The 21,107-nt window shown below is 43.4% G+C and overlaps 2 protein-coding genes across 3 annotated transcripts in view; both read right to left on the bottom strand.

Moving 5' to 3' along the window:
- Nucleotides 1-8,061, bottom strand: part of sdc2 (syndecan 2) — a 46,444-nt gene extending 38,383 nt beyond the window's left edge. The window contains exon 1 of the mRNA XM_035182922.2: nt 7,641-8,061. Coding sequence (XP_035038813.1) covers nt 7,641-7,700 — 60 coding nt within the window. The 5' untranslated portion in view covers nt 7,701-8,061. The remainder of the gene's footprint in view (nt 1-7,640) is intronic.
- A 7,384-nt stretch (nt 8,062-15,445) lies between these two features.
- LOC118124561 (probable thiopurine S-methyltransferase) lies at nt 15,446-19,846 on the bottom strand. Of its 2 annotated transcripts, none has more exons than XM_035182533.2 (9): nt 19,647-19,846; nt 18,127-18,249; nt 17,525-17,617; nt 17,203-17,335; nt 16,592-16,644; nt 16,431-16,505; nt 16,140-16,225; nt 15,943-15,987; nt 15,446-15,807 (listed from the first exon to the last, which is right to left on the bottom strand). In XM_035182533.2, exons 1-9 carry the CDS (start codon nt 19,790-19,792, stop codon nt 15,689-15,691), a joined length of 873 nt encoding a protein of 290 aa, XP_035038424.1. In that variant the 5' UTR covers nt 19,793-19,846; the 3' UTR covers nt 15,446-15,688. The 2 variants fall into 2 exon arrangements, with proteins under 2 accessions (XP_035038424.1, XP_035038425.2); XM_035182534.2 differs by lacking the exon at nt 19,647-19,846 and adding an exon at nt 19,517-19,633.
- Between the last annotated feature and the right edge of the window lie 1,261 nt (nt 19,847-21,107).

Here is a 21,107-nt window from a genome sequence, read left to right as displayed (position 1 = left end):
TTTAATGCTATGAATTGAACAATACATCAATACGATGGGTTTGGATAATACAAATCCCTAAAGTAACTCGAGCTAGTATTACTGCCTCTCCCCCTCCAGCCAATCAAGCTGCAGGAAATATCCTTCTGTTCCTGTTTTTGCAGAAGATTATGATGTCAAAAGTTCGGATATTAATTGTCATCACTTTATCGTTGCACCATATTAGATATTTATCTGAAGAAAATAAATTAAGTTTGTCTGAGGTCAAAGTGACCTTGACCTTAGAACCTTTGACCACTAAAACACCTTTGAGCCCAAGTGAAAGTTTGTGTATCACCAACACTATCCAAATGTGAATATTCACTGTGTGCTCCTCTGTTCCTGATTTACAGCTTTGAAAAATTGTCAGGAAAGTGTTTTTGCAAAACGTGGTCACAGTGAAAATCTAATCGGTTCAACTGCAAAAGGTCTTTGGATTTGAAGAAAGTCCTGAGATATCAACCCAAAATCATTCAAGTCCTATAAACACTCGTGGGAGACATTTTTCAAAAACCCTAACCCTAACTCTAAAGTTCATTTTTCCAATATTACTCAATTTGAGTCAAATAAACATCTTTATCCTGTTTCTTCATCCCTGTTCCAGACTCCATTTGGGTTTTATGGAGCCACTTTGGTATTAAAGTGTGACCGCGGTTTACGAGAGCAATTAAAGGCTACAAGCCGAACAATAATGAGGTTATAGTGTCGTTTAGATACCATGAGATTGTTTGTAGTTGAAAAGATGCACAACTTAACTAATGTCATGTTGGTTTAAGATTAGAAGTGAAAAACTAACAGATCAATCAACTGGGCGACTACGTTAACAAACAATTATTTTCTAGCAGCTTTTAAATTTGGCCTTTAAAAATAGATCTGACAAAACGAATTATTTAAAAGACAGAAAACTTATTTTTAAATCACATGCGAAAAAAGTGAACGCACAAAACATCTCTCAAAGTATTCCTACAAACTCCCAACTGCTCACTAAGCCGCCCAGTCCGGCAGTCACACACCAAAATACCATCAGTGTCACTCTGTTTACCACATGGCTCTGCATCCGTCACTTCACCCCCTGCCGGGTTAGACGCTCTTCACACCTCACACAGCGATCCCGCCTGCACAGCCTGCACAGCCTGGGAAAACCTGAAAACCAAAAGGGGAGGTAGGGGAGGTTCGCACTCTCCCCTCTAAACTCCCTTTTTCCTTCATCTCTCCTTTCTTTTTCCCCCCTTACTGGCTGAATCTGGAAGGCAGCGGGTAGTTAAAGACAGAAAGAGAAGGAGAGAGAGAAAGAAAGAGGGGAAGAAAACAGACGTCCTGACACAGGGTTTTCCCCCCATTTCTCTTTGTCACCACCACAACCCCCCCCCCCCACCACAGTGCTGCCAAGGAAGTTTCCATTTGCTAAGCTAATTAAATTGAAGAAAACCTGGAATAAAAGAGGGTGGGAACAGAGGAAGAAAGAGAAAGAAGTAATGGCCGGGGTCTGCTGTGTCTAAATATTTTCACCCTGATTGCCACATGCAGGTTTTTGTCGTCTGATAGGTCTGATGGCGGGGGGGGGGCTGCAGCCCGACACAAAACTAGTGCTGCTGTTGCTGGTTTCGCTGCAGCCGCATCTCCCACAAGTGTTTCCCCTCTGCTTCTGGGCTGACAATGCATTTTAAACATGCGGCCACACACACACACACACACGCACAGTCAACAGACTATTTGTGAGTCTTTACTAGTGTGCACGGGTCGCTGCCAAAGTACGAGCCTCTTCCAGAACTCGTCAACAAGAGAGAGGAGGAGGAAGGAGGAGGAAGAGGGGGGGGGGGAAGGCAGTTTCTTTCAAACACACATACGTCCTGCAGATGTTAGACAACTCAGTGCAAGCGCTCACATGTTAATGGAAGGGGGGGGGGAGAAGAAAATAAGGGGTGCATCTTGTGTGTGGGAGGAAAAACCGGAGAATGAATACATCCTTTGCCTTCATTCCTTCCAGCTGCCGGAGATGAAATATTGTGCCACTGTTCTCAGACTGCATCCAACACACTGTGGCATCGGCAGGCAGCGTCTTGACCACGCTGGCACAGAGATGTGGCAAGATGGGGGGTGATGTGAATCAGGGGTCCGTGTGTGTGCAAATGTGTCTCTGGCTACATCTTCACTGCTACGTTTTAATTTGAAAATGCAGCGAATTCGCTACAGGTACGCCTGGCGTCCACACTCCAGAGTTTCAGAGCCGCTGAACCCCATTTTAGTTTAAAGTCTCCGGGTTAGCGTTGTAGTCTAGTCGAGCAGAAACTGATGTTGGGAAACGATGACGTAGACGGGGATTTGGTCTTTTCGGGCATGACGTAGCCTTCGCTGATTCGTCAGGCTCCTGTCGCATGACCGACCCCCTTCCAGAAGAACACAACCTGTGCAATATGCGACAACTCCTGTGTGCAGTGACATGCGTTTTCAGGTGTGTTAGTTCGGCCGGGGATGAAAACGTATATGGAGCGAAACGCTTGTGTGGACAGAGATTTTAGTTTTAGTTAGAAAACACCGTATGGTTGTAGCCAAAGACACTGCAGCAATGACAGGCAGCATCTTGGACAGGAGAGATGAATCAACACACGGGGGGTAGGCATGAGGCCATGTGTGCAAATGTGTCTATATCTGCTTGTGCACGTGCCTGTGGGGTGACAAAACAAGAGTTCATGCGTGGACACAGATGGATTCAGAGGAAAAGTGGGATTTGCTGTTGTGCTTTCAGTGGTCCAGCAGCAGCGAGCGGCCTCCTGCCTTCTGTAGAGTCCATTAGCGATTGCATAATGCCAGGCAGACAGGAACAGAGTGAATGCAACCCCCGAAGGGGCCGAACGAGAGCAAGGAGGAAGAAACTTGCTTCCCCCCGTGTGTGTGTCAGAGGCGGATTTATTAGCAAAAATAAGGAAACAGAGAAAGCGGTGGTTCTGCAGTCAGACAAACCACGAGCGACTGCATGAGGAGCAGGTTGTGTCTTCACTTTGAGGAATTCTAGGTTAATGCAAAAATAAAAGAGCATCATTAAATATAGAGCAGGAGGAGCAGGAGGAGCACATGTCTCCTGCTTCCACATCCTTTCACTCTCTCTGCTCCGTCGCTCCCCTTTCATACCGTAACGTTTTATCACATCCTTTATCTCATCGTTGTTTTTATCCTCTTGTGTTTTTTCCTCGCTGCCCTCCTCCGTTTATACTCTTGAATAAAGAGCGACGGAAAAATAGGCCGAATATTTGGTAAACCCACCACTGATGAGCAATTCACTTAATCATCGTGAAGTGGATCGGAGATGAAGTGCTTAAGTTGAAGGATGTTGCTTTTATCCCCGCAGAATGAAATGGAAATTTCCGATGTATAGGCCTCATTCAGGCTCTGAAGGCCGTGTGGAATGCAGCAAAAATAACTAAAGTGTTGCATTCAGTTCAAAAAGCCTTGGAGAGTGTCAGGAGGATTAAAAAAAGAAAAGAAAACCTCAAGAGCCTTGGACACATAACATGCTTTCGGGATGCATCCAACCTTCATATCAATCTACCAGAAGGGAAGTAGCAGTGTGGGTTATTTTGTTCTTAGTGCATCTGAAGAATGAACGATGTCTGCAGATGTGTGTGTGTTTTGCAAAGGGAGCTGATGTGCGTCGTGTGAATTTTTTTATTTTTTTAAAAGCCTCAAGTTGAGAGGAAGGTCGGCGTTTGCTGTTCATTTCATTAGCAGCGAATCAGCAGGTGCAAAACTAGCTCTCAGGTCGGAAGAGGAAACTCAAATAGCGCTGTGGGACCTAGATAACACAACCCCGACAACACACAACCTGCAACCTTTACCCCCGCCTCTGCCTTGGAAAGCCATCAAAAGCTTCCGAGTTGAAGTCCCGGGCTTTGGCCTCTTCACCCTTGAAATAATATAAGGCTCCCCCCCCCCCCCACCACCCTCTTTCTCTTTGACCATCCGAGGGCACTTCATCACAGCGACCCGACCTCACTTGCCCTTTTGAAGAAAGACTATAAGACGCAGCTTTCGCCCTGCATCATCCTCGCGGTCATGCGGGTCAGTCCCGAACAAATGCCGGGTTTGAAAAACACAAACAGATGTGTGAAATCTTTCTTTTGTTGTCTCTTAAATCCCCTGAGCTCGGACATTCCAAGCAATTTCTCCCCTCCGCCGTCCCACTTCCCTCTGCCTAACCCTGTTCCATCACGCTCCAGTTTTTTTTTCCTCCGAAGCCCAGACCAAATCCAGACTCAACCCCCGCCCGCCCCTCCACCCACCATCACCACCACCCTCCGCCGTCTGAAGTGATTCCTTTAAGTGCGGCATCAAGGGTGCGAGACGGCACGCAGAACCCTCCCGTAAATCACAAGATGTAAAAGGAGGTGAACAACACCCACGCTTCCCACCATAACATGACACAAATTACAGACCGGGACATCTGGTGAGTGGCGTGCACCAAAACACGGCGGGGGCGGGGACGAGCTCGGTAGCCCTACTGCCAAACTCTTCCTCCTCGATGGCAAAAGTTCTTGGACGCAGAGGAGTGAAGAAACGTCACCAAGAGCGAACGATAACAGCTTCATGTTCACTACAAGCGGAGATCACCGAAAAAGAGATATGATAACCAAACAGCAACGTAGCTCCGCCGTGCTTTGCTAGTGAGGATGCAAATAAACCGAAAGGCTAAATTAAAAAAGGAGATTAAATGTTATGTAGACACGAGCACTGACATCATCCCGTATATGATCTTTTAGGAATGTGACAAAACAAACAACAGTTCTCCTGCTCGGTGGTGAAATCATTTTCTGAAGCCACCAGCTGCTGGTTTCATCTCTACCTTTTTTCAAAGAGCTGCTTACAGTTGCAATGCATCTCTATGATGTGACGGGGTAATTAAACCACAGACCGATGTGCCTGGAGCAGGTTATCAAACACACTTGTCAACACCAGTGCAAGTATTGAGAATCAATGTCATGTGTGACGTTCCACTGAGGCCTCCAGGGGGACGCAGACAACGGGGAGGAAAGTATTGATGAGGTGAAAGTGTGTGCGTGTACAGTCTGTGTCATCAAAGTCGGTTTTGATGTCTGGAAACGAGTTTGTCGGGTCAGACTCGTTCACAACAACAGGACGATATCGGGAACATTCAGGTGATGGGTGGAGCCTTGGTAGAGGAGCAGGAGGCGGGAGATGACGTGTAAAACCACGTGTTTTTGTTTACAGCACGTCGGCACTGATGACTTATCGCCAAAAGCTATCGACTCGCGCTGTCTTTCCAACAGCCTTCTGCCTGTATGACAGCTCCTTTTCGTCCTGAGACTTTTGTTTTTTTCAGTTTCACATGTGTCGCGTGTTAAAAACTTCGTCAACACGTCCATTGGGCTCGCTACCTGCTGTATTCTCACGTGGGCTCACTCTGACATTATCCAGACATATCACAAGGGGGCTGGCATGAAAAAGTTGCGGAAAATGTCCGGAGCAACTGACGGAGGAACATTTGCGTTGTCACATACAGCCCCTCTGGAAAATCTCTGAATAACAGCCAGACTTCAGTGCATGTCTGAAAGTAGATCTAGATGATTATGATGGTAGTGAAGCTAACCCTCAAAACTTAGATAACCGGAAAATAAAACAACTTCAAACTTTTCCAATTTGAAAATCATACTTTGAAGCAACCTGATATTTTACCTTTGTGAGACTTTGAGCTGCTCTTGACACTGTGTCAGAAAAACGATTTGCTCAACACGATTTCCGAGGCTGTAATTTGCAGCAGAGAAGTGTTGTATCCACTCATGTGCAGGTTGGGCCGTTTCAGTTCAATGGAGAACTCAAGTGTCGTGTTAAATAAAAGGAGGGTTGTACTAGAAAACATGTTTTTAAAAAAAAGTATTCTGTGGTGATCTCATGCAAAATAATGACTCATTAAAACAACAGTGTCTGAATCAGCTAATTGGACGAGCGGCTGTAACAGAGGAGGAGGCGGCGCGCCAAGCGACATGTCACAGCCCACAGAGAAACAACAGGAGGGGACAATAATGACAGGGGTTGCACATGAAAGTGCCAAAATCTGTCAGAGCGACAACACGGGCAATTTGCAAGGAGCTGATGCACGCAGGGTTAGACGACTCTGCACCGAGCTGCAGCCCTGAAACTGAATAAAGAGGGATGAGGCAATAACACGAGTATGGATTTTAAATCAGAGCGCTCTTGAATGGGAGGAAAATTGAGAATGAAATTGTGGGATGTTGCTCGGGGGAGCTGCTTTTCATTTTGAAATGTCACAGTCATTCAACACTTTGCAACCAGGAGGCAGACGAAAGAAAAGATCCATCCACGCAGCGAGCAGGACCGCTGACATTTACTCAGTCGATCCGTTTCAATGAGCGTGAACCTGCACAACTGTCACATTGATGCTCACAACAAATCCCTGTGATGCAGCTGGAATACTGTAATAATCAGTCTGCTGATCGCATCCTTCACTTCAGATGTCAAACTATGCAAAAAGATATAAACAATCACCAGCATGTGGAGTAAACTTTAACTGTGTGGCATCTTTTAAAGTAAAGCAGCGAAAAATAAAACAAAAGTAAACTGAACAGATATGGAAGCAGTGAGAGAAGCACATCGACCTCTGCAGGATCTTTCTGAGCATGTCAGACATATTTTTGTATCTTAAACAGGGCGATAAAACAATATTAATAATTCTCGCATATAGTTTTAATCAATTGCAATATTTCAAAAGATGGATATATGTAAATAGGTATAAGTGATCTATAAGTCAGACTGTTTTGCAAGTTTGTCATTGTCTGAATAAGAGTTTAGAACCACCAACCTTTTACTCAAGGGATAAAAACTTTGTATTTAAACTTCAAATGAATAATCATGCAACAATTATCACGATAATTATCAACATCGGCCGATGTGAACGTGTTTAATCGTGCAGTCTTTGGTGAAGTGGCAGCAATGAGCTGAGATTCCACAACCACATCACGTCCAAACCAAACAGTCAAATCACAGTTTTTTTTCATCAAAGGACACAAAGAGTGGAGGCAAGAGCACGTGAAAACAGCCAAACATTATTTTACCAAAAAGCAATAAAGCAAAAGTCAATTAATATGAATCGATATGAAACTTAATTGAGCTAAATCTCAGATGTATATAAGAGGAGTTAAAAACCACAACCTTCACTCAAGGGCCAAAAAAAACTGTCTAAAAACTTCAAAGGAATAACAATGTAACATTTATCGCGACAATTATCGATATGAACGTTTTGATCTTCATTTAATCTCTGGCCACATCGTCCAAGCTCTTAATCTGAAATGACCTGAGGATACTGGTTTCAGTCGAAGTGTGAAGTGGCAGATTCTACAACCACACACACAGACAGACACACACACAGTTTAATCCCTGGGTTTTCCATCAAAGGACACGTTGCAGGATCTTTTTCTTTTTGCAGAGAATCGCGTTGAACGCACGTGAAAAACAACCTGCAACTGTTTCTCGAGGCTTTTTCTCAGACAGATCAAAGAAGCAGCAGTGAGCGTCAGTCCGTGGACCAGAGTCCCCCCCCACACACACACACACACACTTTCAACTTTGCTTTACCCCCCGAAAAAACTCACCCTTTCCCCGGAGAGGACGGCGGCGAGGCCGAGGGTCAAAATTATCCAAACGTTCCTCATTATTCCTCTGAACGATTCAGTGAAAAACGCGTCGCGACAGGCGTTAAAATGTCAAATCTCTCCCCCTCTTCTTCTTCTCCTTCTCCTTCTTCTCCTTCTTCTTCTCCTGCTCCAGCCGCTTCTCTCTCTCTCTGGATCCACCGGATACGTGTTGCGTTTTTTGGATATTCCTCCTCCTCCTCTCTCCCGACACTTCTTCTCCTTCTCCTTCTTCCTTTACTCCTTCTTCTTCTTCTCTTTATTTTTGTTTTAGTGACAGAGTTTAAATAAAGCTCCCCGTTCAATCTGCAAAGTCCTCCGCGTGCTGTGTGGTGTCACTGAAATCCGCACGAGCCGCACGCCGCTCTACTTCTCTCTCTCTCTTTGCCTCTCTCTCTCCGTCTCTCTCCCTCCCCCTCTCTCTCCCTCCCTCTCTCTTCAACTTGCGTCAAAAGTACCCCCCCTCACAGTAATCATAACAAACCAATTAGGCTGTTTATTGGCAATAATTATTGATTATTATTGTTTGGTTTGTTGTTGTTGTTGTTTTCCACAGGGAGGTGGCGCACGAGGAAAAGCCCTAAAAGTTAATTGAGCCATTTATCTATAACAATAATTTACCTGGTTCTGCTTTAAGTTTGTATTAATTATAATCAAGCCTCGTGCAGGATGAAACAATGAGGGACACATCTGATTGGTCAGTCTGTTGATTCAGTGTGTGCATCCATATATATAGCCATATACACACATATACTGTGTTATGTATAAACACACTACACACTATAGTTGGAATTAAACACTGACAGGAGCGTTTCCATATTTAAGCCATTTATGGGCAAAGTCGCCCCCTGCTGGTACAAATTAATAGCTCCCCCCCAAACATCTACACCATAGTACTTTATAATAAATAAAGCTGCATGTACCTGTAATCTTAGTTTTGTAAATTCATACATTCAAATTTTCTACCTCAACACTTATTTACCCTTTTGTTTATCCAGTTTCCTTCGGCCTCAGCTTTAGTCTGTGTCAGGCCGAGGTTTTTGAAAGGTTGCACGATAAGGACACAAGTTACTTTTAGATGTTTTACTACAGAAAGTGAATGAAATTCAATAGTTCATTTTGCCAGGACCCCCGCCCCTCAAAGACCCTTGGGGGTCCCCAGATGCTCTTTGAGAACCCCTGCTTTTAGGGTTTTCACAGATAAGATTAGATTAGATTAGATTAGATTAGTGTGTGTGTGTTTGTGTGCGTTGTTAAGTGACACAAACACACACACCTGAAACTTTCTGTGTCTGGACGCAGTGTTTGTACACAGGAAATGTAATATTCAGAATAAAAAAACAATACTAATAATATCAAAGCCTGCCAGAACATTGGTAAAACTGGATATCTTTAAACAATGAAAAGTTAAAGATTCTTTTTTTAATAATTCCGTTGAAATTACAGTTGTTGAGAAGACAATAACATGGAATTGAAATGCAGGACTTCTGGTTCTGGCAGCACGGTCGACCGACACAAAGGCTCCCCTGTTTCACATTTACATGCAGGCAGGGCACTTTAATCTGCTTTAAAACATGTGCAACTCATCCACTCTTGAGAGGGAAATTCGTCGTAAAACAGAATCTCCAATCTCTGTTTAATGTTGCTGTTTTTTTTTCCCCATGTGAACGCTGCCACTGCCAACTCAGTCCTCGGCACCTCGCAGTCAAATCACAAAATTAATTTACAGCAGTGGAAACAGCATTTTCCCAGAGCCTTTAGAAAACCACTAATCCCACCTGATAATAGTCTGCCCTTTGTGCTCGGTAAACCCTTCAACTCTCCGATCACAAGTGCTGCCAAACTAAATTCCTCAGGCACCATCTTGGCCACATAAGCTGAGAGTCACTTCTGCTGCTACAAGGTGACCCCCCCTCGAAGTACTTGTTTCAGTGCAGACCACGAAATCCAGATCTAGTGAATTTAATTTGTTTTTTTTAAGGGGACTGCTGGGCCTCGGTGCTGGTTTACACTCGACAGTCTGTTTTCACCCTCTAGACACGAGTGGGATCAATTTTCTCACTCAATTCTCAGCACGACAGCGATAAGCATATTTCCCCGAATGTTCTTCAAGGCAACAGTTAATATTACAACCCTCTATTTGTTGTAATTCTAAATGCATACTCTGAATGATGGTAGATATCGACTCTGCTCCCTGTCACAGCAGCGCCTCTTCGATTCCTCAGTCAGACCAGACAAAGGCGCCTGCTCACTGATAAGGCCGGTTTCACTCTGTCGGGTATCTGACTGCTCGCCTGGTATTAGCCACGCTGCACCGGACGAGGAGGACGAGGAGGTCGAGGGATGAGACGGCCAGAGAAAGTCAAAGTGGCCATCAGGGGACATGGAGAAAACATCAGTGGAAGAAGAGGAGGAGGAGGAGGTCGAGGGATGAGATAGCCAGAGAAAGTCAAAGTGGCCATCAGGGGACATGGGGAAAACAGCAGAGGATGAAGAGGAGGGAGGTGTAACAGGTCCCACTTGAACTGTACAATTGTCTTTGTCCTCAACAAACGGTTCATCTGTTGTGACCTGAACAGAATCAAACTGCGGCAGAGAAACTTTGCCGTGCACCAAAGAGAGGACTTGACTTTATCATTGGGTTCGAAGGAAACAGGAATTAAGCACAATGCAAAGAAATAAATGAATGGACAAATTAAAATCTATCTTGTGACCCCCCTCCCCCACTGTAATGCACAAGCTTCCCAGGCCTCATCCTTTTCCTCCACAGAGGGCTTAACGCTGCTCCTGGTGTCCCAGATTACGCAGCCAATTAGGGCGAAGGCAAAGCCCCTTCTGCCACCGAGCTTGGATGGATAGTGGTGTGTGTCTGATGTGTGTCTGATGTGTGTGTGTGTGTGTGTGTGTGTGTGTGTGTGTGTGTGTGTGTGTGTGTGTGTGTGTGTGTGTGTGTGTGTGTGTGTGTGTGTGTGTGTGTGACTGTGGCACCGGTTCATGTAGCTGTCAGCCGGGTGTGAGGCAGCACAAGGACACAGAATGACACAGTCTTACAAGGGGAACCTTCAGTGAACACGGGTAGGGAAGACAAATAAAAATCTGTGTGAAGGTTGATTTCCCAAATAGAAATTATGCAGAGTGAATTATGCATGCGACGTGCTGGACTCGCTTCATTTTCATGTGTGAATTGAATATCTATCAGACTCTATAGAAAGTGAAGACCTTCAAAAGTTTTCATGGATTTCAGTATATTTAATTCAACAGCACCACCAGCTGGCAAACAAGAAACTGATTTAAATTCACAGGCAAATCCTGACAAATACAATGTGTGTGTGTGTGTCTGACACTCAGGGAGCTACTTTTTCAAAGTGAGCCACACAACTCCGCCCCAAACTGAATCCTTTCTTTTATGACCCTGTGCTGAAGAATGAATTTGGTAAATCTAAGCACACGTCTGCAAAAAACTTCTGCCTGTTTCCCACATACACGTGCAAAACTCGCTCAGCACCTGAGGTCCCTGCCTCGGCGGCAGCTGCTGAGTCTCTAGCCTGAAGGATGACCTCCAACATGGATGCCAGGATGGTGGTTGCTGTTGTTAAAGCTTCAGTGTGTAAAGATTTAGGTGAAAGGATCTAAAATAATATATAAAATAATCCTAGTGATTCGTGTGTTTCATCTAAATTGTTGTTTTCTCTACCCTAGAATGGGCCTTTATATTTAAATACTTTTGCATTTACATCTTTTTTTCCACAGGGTATCAAGGTGCTGGGGCTGAACTATCTTCCACATTCGTGATTGGTCAAGCTAAGACCTTGCTACTGCAGATCCTTCCCCCGGTTGCTACTGTTGATGACGCCGGCAACTCTGCAACTCGCGCACCAAACTTTTTGCCCACTTTCTGAGTTGGTGTTCCGACTTGAGTTGGCGTACACATACAGTACATTTTCCCAGTCAGGGGAACTAATCTTTCCGATTATTCCGACACCACATGAGCGCACAATCTGACTCCAAATGTGAAAAATGGCGGCGTTCGTATCTTGGCTATTTACTTCATCTCTGGATAGTGGGAGGAAGTGGAGACGCTTCAACGATCTTCATGTACAGTCATTGGTTGAGCCACTAGAAACATTGACTTCTGTGATTCTGCGACATATAGTTTAATACGGAGGACTTTTCAGTATCTTGCTTTACAGCTTTAGACTTGTTCAATTCTTCTGTCCAACCATCAATAAATTAACCAGCTGGCTCCGGATTCAACACATCAAACAGCAAATAACTTAACAGCTCAAACACTAAAGCTGTCTCATGTTTGATAGATATCGTGTCAGGACTCTTCACTGGAGCGTGATTGATGGAGACAGATTCATAGCTGTGTCTGAAGGGAAGGACCCTCTGACGTCGGTTTTCTGTGGCTCTGATGCGTCTGATACAAGATTGACACTTGTAAGCAGCCAGAGGCCCGGTGCTCCTCTCCCGCTGCTAGCTTGAGTCCAAACAATCAAACCCGGGGCCTGACGCTGCTGGCCCCGCTCCTGATGGTGGATACACACAACACAACGTGGACTCTAGCTCCACCGCCACCACTTCAAGACGTCTCCTAGGCATTTAAAATCATTTTTTAAAATCCATTAGATTATGTATTATTTTTGTATTTGTTCTGGAGGAACACATGGGTGTTTTAAATTTTTGTTCCCGTGGCAGCTTTCCTCTTCAATTATGGATATTTCTGGACGTTTTCACCACAAGTATGTCTGACAAAATGGAAAATGTGAGGAGTTTTAAATTGCTTATACAGCTGTGGTCTGAAACCACTATGTGTATAATATCGTAGTATTTTGTTAAAGATTAGAGGTTGTATATTGTGGCCCTGAGAACTACAATTTAAGAAAACTTGTGTGACTTGTGATGTTACTAGTTGAGAATTAGATAATTGCTTATTTAAACATTGTGGTCACAGGATTCAGATATTTCTCGCAGATATGCTGTTAACCTAGCGTTAGCCTGGTGCTTGTTAATATCCTTCCAATTCAAGTAATCCCACGAAATTCACTTAATTGACTGAGCAACAGGCTAACGTCATGCTAGCCAGCTATATAACATGCTAAAGACAATAACCTAACCTATGCTTTGTGAATTGTCTATTTGCATGCGTTTGAATCTCATTACTCTCTGGCTTTCCTCCAATACAACTTTTTTAATCTGTATGCACGTCCCCCCCCCCCAGGGCGTTTACACATACAATCTGTTCGGTGCAGTTGTTGACCCCACCCCTCCATCTGAGTTTTTACCCCTGAACATCCGAGAGGTGTCTGGCCCTCAGCAGTGAAGTTATCCAGCGCTCCCCACTCGCGGTGTCTCTGCTGCCCTTGTCTAAAGATCAGCCGGCCCATCTGTTCCTGCCGCACCGTGACGCCGAGGCCCTGACGGAGGAGCTCCACCTGCAGCTGGTCAGGGTGTGGTGGTGTAAAAACATCACAGGATATGCTCATGAGGGTGTGATGGATCATGATTAATGATACTGTGAACAGCGAAGTCAATATTGGTTTAAGTTGCAATAGGTAATTTGAGGCCACTTGAGACAGAAATACTGGAAATATTCTGACTGTACTCAAATTGGACGATGTGTCTCCACTTCCTCCCACTATCCAGAAATGAAGACAAAATGTCCTGGAAACAAACGCTGCCGTCTTGCACAGATACATTTGGATCAGGAGTGCTTTCATGATGTGGAGCCATGAGGTCCAATTGATACACGTGCTCGACCAATCATGAGTCAGTCCTGTTTCACCCTGTTTTTATAATAACTCATTAAAACCAAACTATGGTCCATGTCCCATTCACTAACATGGAGGAGGTGGTGCAGAGATACTGTGGCTTCACTGTGATGCCACCGCACAGAAGTTTACAGAAGACGTGACCGACCTCCTCTGCCGACTGACACCGACACTTTAAAGACTCCGCAGGGCTTTGATATACTCTTAAAAGTGCACGTACAGTGACAGTGAGCCGCCTCCCTCAACCTTTAGTTCACTTTAAAGTAAAACCTGAGTGTTCTCTCACGTCCCCGTCTCCTCGGGGCCAGCTTCTCTCGTCTTCACTGAACCGTTAAACGCCGTGGAGGTCATCCCTGAGTACCCATCAGTCCTGCTCCTCACCGTCGGGTCAAGAGTGTCAGCGAATAAAAGACGCTCCACCTCCTCTTGGACGTCCCTCAAGGTCCTTTCCTGCCAAACACCAGCCCGGGCCTCACAACAGAAGAAGCTGTGCAAACACTGGAGAAAAGAAACAGGGTGAGGAGGAAAAGAAAAGAGAATAAATTTATTAAATGAGCATCCGGTATCTATACTTTCTAACCCAGCCACTTAGTCATCTGTGTTTTTCAAAAGGTCACAACAGCTATTTCCGTCCGGACAGAAGGTCACGTACAGAGCTAAGCTGCTGCTGTTAGCGTGATGTTTCTCTCCCCTCCGTACGCCCACCTGGCTAAACACCGCTTCCAGCCTGTCAAAGCAAAGCACCTGTGTGTGTGTTGTGTCAACATCTCCTGCCACTAACTAATTCATTAAGGCCACCAGGCGTACGCAGGACTCAATGTTGTTCTGTTCTGCTCCCCCCCCCGTCGTCCACGTTCACACATGGCGGATCGGCCGTCACTCCGACTCGGCTCAGAGCTCCAGATGAGGCAGCACAGCTCGGAGCGTTTCAACAGTAAAGAATTCAGTCACTTTTATATTTGCCGTCAAGGTCATTTAATATGTTGTAGCCAAAGGTTGTGATTCCATCTACAATTGACAATTGGTTGAGGTGGATTATGATTTTAGTTCCAGTGCAGGATATGAGTTTAACCACCAGTATTTAAGAAGTATATAACAAGAGCAGCACCAGCACTATAACTTGATAAAATGTGAAGATATGAATTCAGAACAGCAGGGATCAGGCTCTTTCTAGAGCTTTGGCGCCCTCTATGGTCCAAAGTACATATCTCACCCAACCTGAGGAGACCACAATGATGACGATTTGTATTTTAGTCTCATAGATTAACATGAACATATATATTTATTTGAAAATAAACCAATCAAAGCTGCTTGTGGAGTCAGACCTTCAATCAAGAATGGATCATCCACCAGGCTGATGGGGCTGGTGTGCTGACACCTCCAACCTCCAGGGGGCCTTCAAACCCCACCCAACTGTGGCCTAATCCTGGCTTGTTTATATAAAAAACCTTATCAAATCAATTATTTGTTTATCTGTTGAAATACGAACCCATGAACATAGATTGTTTTATTTACCAATTAGAAAAACATCATGTTTGGTTGATTTGGTACAAACAGCAGTGGCGTTTGTAGGAACTCAACCCAGCAATATAATAAAAGCTGGTTATATAATATGATAAAATAACATATAGAAATACACATTCATAAATATAATAAAAAAGGTTTATAAAAGCTGGTTTGATATCAAGAAATATAATAAAAGCTGGTTTAAATATAATGAAAATGGGTGAAGTATTCTGGTCTCATTAATAAACTGTGTTTGGATACTTTAGTTCATCTGTGTTGGAAATGGACATATTAGTGCTGTTTGCAGAAGATGGATATTAATTATATTTGCTTATTCTTTGTGGATTATTAATTACTTTTAATTGCAATTAACGTCACTTTTATCGATGTCCTGAAAAGGCTGAGAAAGACCGTCAGGGTTGTGGGGAATGAAAAACTCGTCATCATTTCACCTACTTTCTTATAAAGTCACTTTACTCGTAAGTGTTGTTTGAGAAAAAACAGTTTTATTAAATGTACAACAAAGTTAATATCATCAGTGCAGTGACACACAACATCGGTCAGGTATCTAATGTTCCTTAGGTTATATAATCTTTACTAAATGATTTTCCATGCAGCTTTGTATCCCCTCAAAACCTTCATTTAGAGAGAACATATCTAAGCACAGAATAAATGCCTTGGACCTGCGTTTGCATTAAAATGCCAAAGATCAGCTTCTCTACGCTCTGGGCTTTAACTGCTCTTTGGAGAGATGAGGTGCAGGTTTTCAGTCAGAGAGTCCAGACCCCAGCTTCGATGTTTCTCAATGAAGGCGTCGACCGACTGCAGCCGCTCCACATCGCAGCGGCTCCCTGAGGAACAGACACACAGATTGATAAATAAATAAAGTGTTGCTTCCTTCAGAATTTATAGGGGAGTATAATTATAGTGCTTCATGATTAAGTACAGACACAGACTCAGACATATTTGTTCTTAACAGGACTCACCGAACAGGATCTGCACTTGCTCATCAGGCACTAAAAAGGGAGGACCTGAAAAAACAAATGTAGTTTCAAATATGTTTTAATCTCATTGCGCTAATGCACACATTTTAAAATGGAGATTAAATAATAAACAGAAGGATGTAAATTTGGCTTTGAGACCAGATTTCCTCTCTGTGTTTCATATTTTTTTAAACAGGCACCTTTGTATAATTCAGGATTGTACAGCAAAGTGTCCAGAAGGTATCTGCAGTCTTTGGCCATGAGAGAAATGATGAGAGACGCATACCTGTGGTGTGAGAGACAGTGTGGTGAGACAACGTGGAGCATATGGTTAAATTACATCATATTTAATTGTCAAATATGTTTTTTTAGAGCAATTAAAATCAAACACTTGGAGAGATTTGATTACATATTAACGTGGTTTCAATACAGAACATCTGCTTCTATATCGAATATTAAAAACCTCAGTGGAGCGTTCGGGCTCATCTTACTTCTCTCTGTCTCTGGGGTTGATGGCCACCAGAGCTCCTCTGTCCCAAATCGCCCCGAACTGAACTTCGATGGAGCTGTGAAGGTGAAAAAAAAATGAATTGTGATATAATTGATTAAACATCTTTAAAAAATGTTATTAAAACATCCAGCGGTCACCAACCTGGAGAAGTTGTACAGGTCGCACTGATACAGAGAGATGTTTTTCTCTGAGCTCTGTGGAACAAAGGGGAAACAAGTGGATTAAGAACTTTGTGAATGTCTGTGAATACAAGATTTGTATTTGACACGAAAAAGAATAAAGTGTAAATAAATAAATACACAAGACAAATTATAGTTTTACATAATGGGTGATTCCCTTTACATTTTTCTAAATATTTCCCTGACCCTCAGTAACAAAAGCAAGGTATTTCCTGTTTCACAATAAAAGCCCCAATAAAAGCTTTTATAGTGAAGGAGCTTGTATAAAATTTTAAATAGTAAATAGACAGTTTTTATATAGAGCTTTATATAGACCACTATAATGACTTTACAGTACAAGTCATCATTCACACACACTTTGACTGAACGGCCGTCAGGGGCAACAACATTAAAATTTTATATAAATAATATAGAGAAAGGAAAATACCGAGGTTACTATAGAAAAATAATAAAAAACAGCATTTCATAATCATGAAACTCTTAAAGATTATAGATCTTTATGCTCTTTCATCCAAGTGTTGAGTAAAAACATAGAAAGCCATGAACCCTCTCGGTTCACACGGTGTCATGTACCTTGAAAACCTTCGCTCCAGGTACGGCAGCGACAGGCTCCTCGCTGTACGTCAAGTTATTCTCCTCAAAGAACTGTTTTATAGCCTTTTCACTGATCTCCACCCCGACCACCGAGTGGCCCATGTCTGCTAACCTGGAACACACACACACACACACACACACACACACACACACACACACACACACACACACACACACACACACACACACACACACACACACACACACACACACACACACACACACAGAGTGTTTTAAGAGAGGAATAGAGACAGAAATCCAATGTGATTTGAATTATTGGATAAAATAAGCTTTTGCCCACCACTTCATATCCACTGCTTTCCCACAGAGAGGGAAGAAGAAGCGAACTCCCGTCCGTCCAGCGAGAACTTTGTCGACATTGTCCTCCAGCAACCTATCAAAACATAGAAAATACCAAAAACTGCTGTTAAGGCAACGCTATGTACACAACAGCGCCCTCTGCAGCCACATGTGGTGATTACTCCTAAACAACTGTGTTCTTCATATTTCAAACAGCTCCTGCTGAATATTGGAGATAAACGCTGTTTTTTATCGAGAGTATTGGAGATCGTACCCACTCACCAAAGTTGCATATAGAGCAAGAACAAACGAACATGTAGCGTCAAGCTAATTTTTAAGCTTATTTTATATATTTAAGTTAAAATGTCACCTCCTGGCCTTTCTATTTGTATTTTTAACTGATCTTAAACCTCTTAAACTTCATGAAAAAGTAGTTCCAACATGAAATCAGACAGAGCCTCAGTCAGTGCTTTGTTTGTGCATCTTTTCTGACACCTTCAGGTGGATAGCTGGAGGCGGTGGTGGTGTCACCCTGTCAGGCATTTAGAAGACTTCTGTTCTCCTTCAATCCTCTGAGGAGGCGGACGAGAGTCGGCTTCTTACTTGTGTACGTGAGGCTGATGGAAGCCGATTCTGTCCTGCTGCCAGCGTTCCTCCCACTCGCCGAGCGCCATGACCCGGTCGGCCTGCGGTTCCAGCATGACGGTGATGTTCTCCTGACCCCAACTACGAGAGAGGATGGAGGACAGAGCAGAGAGAGAGAGAGGAAGCAAAGAATGAGGAGGAGACCATTCGTATCTGCAGCTGGAGACGTTCACACGTTCCCACAAATAAAAACACGTGTACAACAGCTGCACAGTGTGAAATCTGTGAATGCATGCAAACATCCACTGGACCGACAGCAGGACGCATGTTGCACCAGAACATTCATCAGGATCTTTAGTGAGCAGGTAAAAGCTTTCACATGTATCTGGGTTTATGTTTGTAGATATTAAAAAACTGAATTTACAGAATAAACAATGCTGAGAAGTGCATTTATGTTTATAGTTTACGTAAAGAAATTGTTCTTTAAATTCATATTTTGGACATTAACAAAGAAATAACAGTTACAGTGTTACAGTTAGATATCTTTTTATCAGGATCTGTCCAGATGTTTACTTTCGTTCATCAAAAAATTGCAAAAGAAAAGAAACCTCATTAGAACCTTCATCAAGTACCTGGTCCAAATACAAGTTATTTTTAAATGAGTGGCATCAAACATTCATACTGAGCACCTGACAAAGCAACAAGTCCCATTTCTTTTCAAAGAGATTTAATTATAGTTCTATATATTTCCTTTGTATGTGTTTTATATAATATGTATTTTTACCAGAAAATACCAACACCAAAAACCTGTCGGTCAGGCTCCAATTACCATTGAAGTGTAACTGACTTATAACCTAACACACCAGAGATCTGAGTCATAGGGAGGGAAATCACGTTAAACTGGAAAACACAACATCAGGTTACAAAACAGCAAATCTCAAACACGTGATTTGTCGTGTATATTTTGAGATTTGTTGTTGCGTTTGGTGGTTTCCTGTTTATGTTTGCTTTTTATGTAAATTTGCCTTTTGTGATGTGCTGTTTATAGTTAGTAAGTGGTTGTTGTGTTTACCACCGACAGATCCTTACACAACAGGGTGCAGCACAGACTGAGCTGAGGACAAAGGTCATGAATGTGTAAACACGATGACCTGTGACCTCTAACCTGTAAAACATTAGACAACTGGAACCTTTCAGCTTCTGGTTTTTACCTCTAATGTAACTCGTCCTTCTTATATTTACATGCAAACATTTCTTATTGAACAGCTCATATGAAGTTTCTCCTGCTGAGAACACATATGATCTTGCAACTTTTTAAAAAAATACAAAGAATAGAGTTCAGTGAAGGTTATAAAGCGTATTCACTGTTTGAGGAACATACGAATTCCCCAGTCAGATCCACACTCACCTGGAAACAGCCTCGAGCAGAAGCACGAGTAAAACCACAGTCACATGTGACGCCTGCATGTTTGCATGTGAACAGCTGATGTTTACTGAGCTGAGTTTCACCGGTTCAATCAATACAGCGAAGGACCCACCTGCTGGGGAGCTGCTGCCCTCGGTCTGGTCTGTCAGGCTCAGCGGAGGGTTGCACAGGCCCTGGAGGGAACAAGGGATGGATCTGAGGGATGAATGAATGAAGTGAGATGATGTGAGATGTTAAAGGAAACACAGTCAGACACATTCAGAGGAAACACACTGCAGGGATCTCACTTCCTTGTTGGGGAGGAGCATAGTGCTGCCTTCAAGTATCAAGGAAAACATGGGAGATCCCACAACTCTCTCTTGTTTGACTCCTGACAGTCCTTTCAACGTATTGTTTCATTTGTATTTCAACTTTTCATAACAGGCTATTTAATGTAATACAAAATCACATCAAATGGAGATAATGAATTTCACATTTTGCAATAAACATCTTATAGATGTATGAGCATGTCTAGAATTAAACTGGACCTCAAAACTAAATTGTGGAGGACGGTAGACTTAAGATGGGTTGGTTAAGTTAAAGTTAATTTTTGGACGTGAACAGTTGTATCATTGAAAGAAATGGCATCTTTGTTATATGGTGATGTTAAGACAATTAATATGACTAATCAATTAACTGATCCACAGCTATAATAATAATAAGAACAGGCTTAAAACAACAACAACAACAACAACAACAACAACAACTAATGATAATAATAATGATAATAATCAAGGGTTTAATGCAGTTTATGCAGAGACACAGACACACACACAGACGCACAGCTAAGATAAAGAGGCATGAGCCACTGTGGAATAAGGAGGGCAGCAGGTCAGTGACTATTTGTGGTCGCAGGGCGGCGCTGCAGTCACAGAAATGCTGGGAGTCCCAGTGGAAACACGAGGCTGTGTCACTCCCAGCTGTCTCCTGTGATATGATCGTGCTGCACCTCATCAAACGCGCAAAGGCCACGGTCGTTACGCGTTTGGAAAACATTCAATAACACAGTGTGTAAAGTAAATTCATGAAAATAGTGGTGTTAGAGGTGTATCTTAAAACCAACCTTTTATTAGTAAATATGCTTTTTTTGGGGGGGGGCTCCACCTGCAGTTTATTATAGGCTGTGTCAGCTGCCAAAATGCAGAAGCTTATACTTATTGTTGTTTATTTTTGAGGTATAACGTGTTTCATATCTCCTGCACATCACCAATGGCCTCTCAGTTTACAGACAATGTACCAAAACACCAAAAAAAACCTCCCACACTGGATTCCCCGCGTGCAGAATCCAGACTTTCCGCAGAGGTGACACGATCCCATCCAGCCACAATAAACACCAGACTCCATTCAAAGGGGGCCTGGAGAGGTGTGACCCTCCTCCACAGCGCTCCGGTGCCTGTGCGTAATTCGGTGTCTCCAGATGCGCTCCAGTTGCGCCGGGCTCCAGATGTGTGCGTTCGTCTTCACCGTGCGACCGAGGCGACGTCGAGCCGCGTCTGAGCCAATCAGCACCGCCCGGGGGCGGGCCGTACGTGGA

Source organism: Hippoglossus stenolepis, chromosome 17 (genome assembly GCF_022539355.2).
Source record: "Hippoglossus stenolepis isolate QCI-W04-F060 chromosome 17, HSTE1.2, whole genome shotgun sequence".
In the NCBI taxonomy this organism is placed as follows: Eukaryota; Metazoa; Chordata; class Actinopteri; order Pleuronectiformes; family Pleuronectidae; genus Hippoglossus; species Hippoglossus stenolepis.
This window is presented reverse-complemented; position numbering and strand designations above follow the sequence as displayed.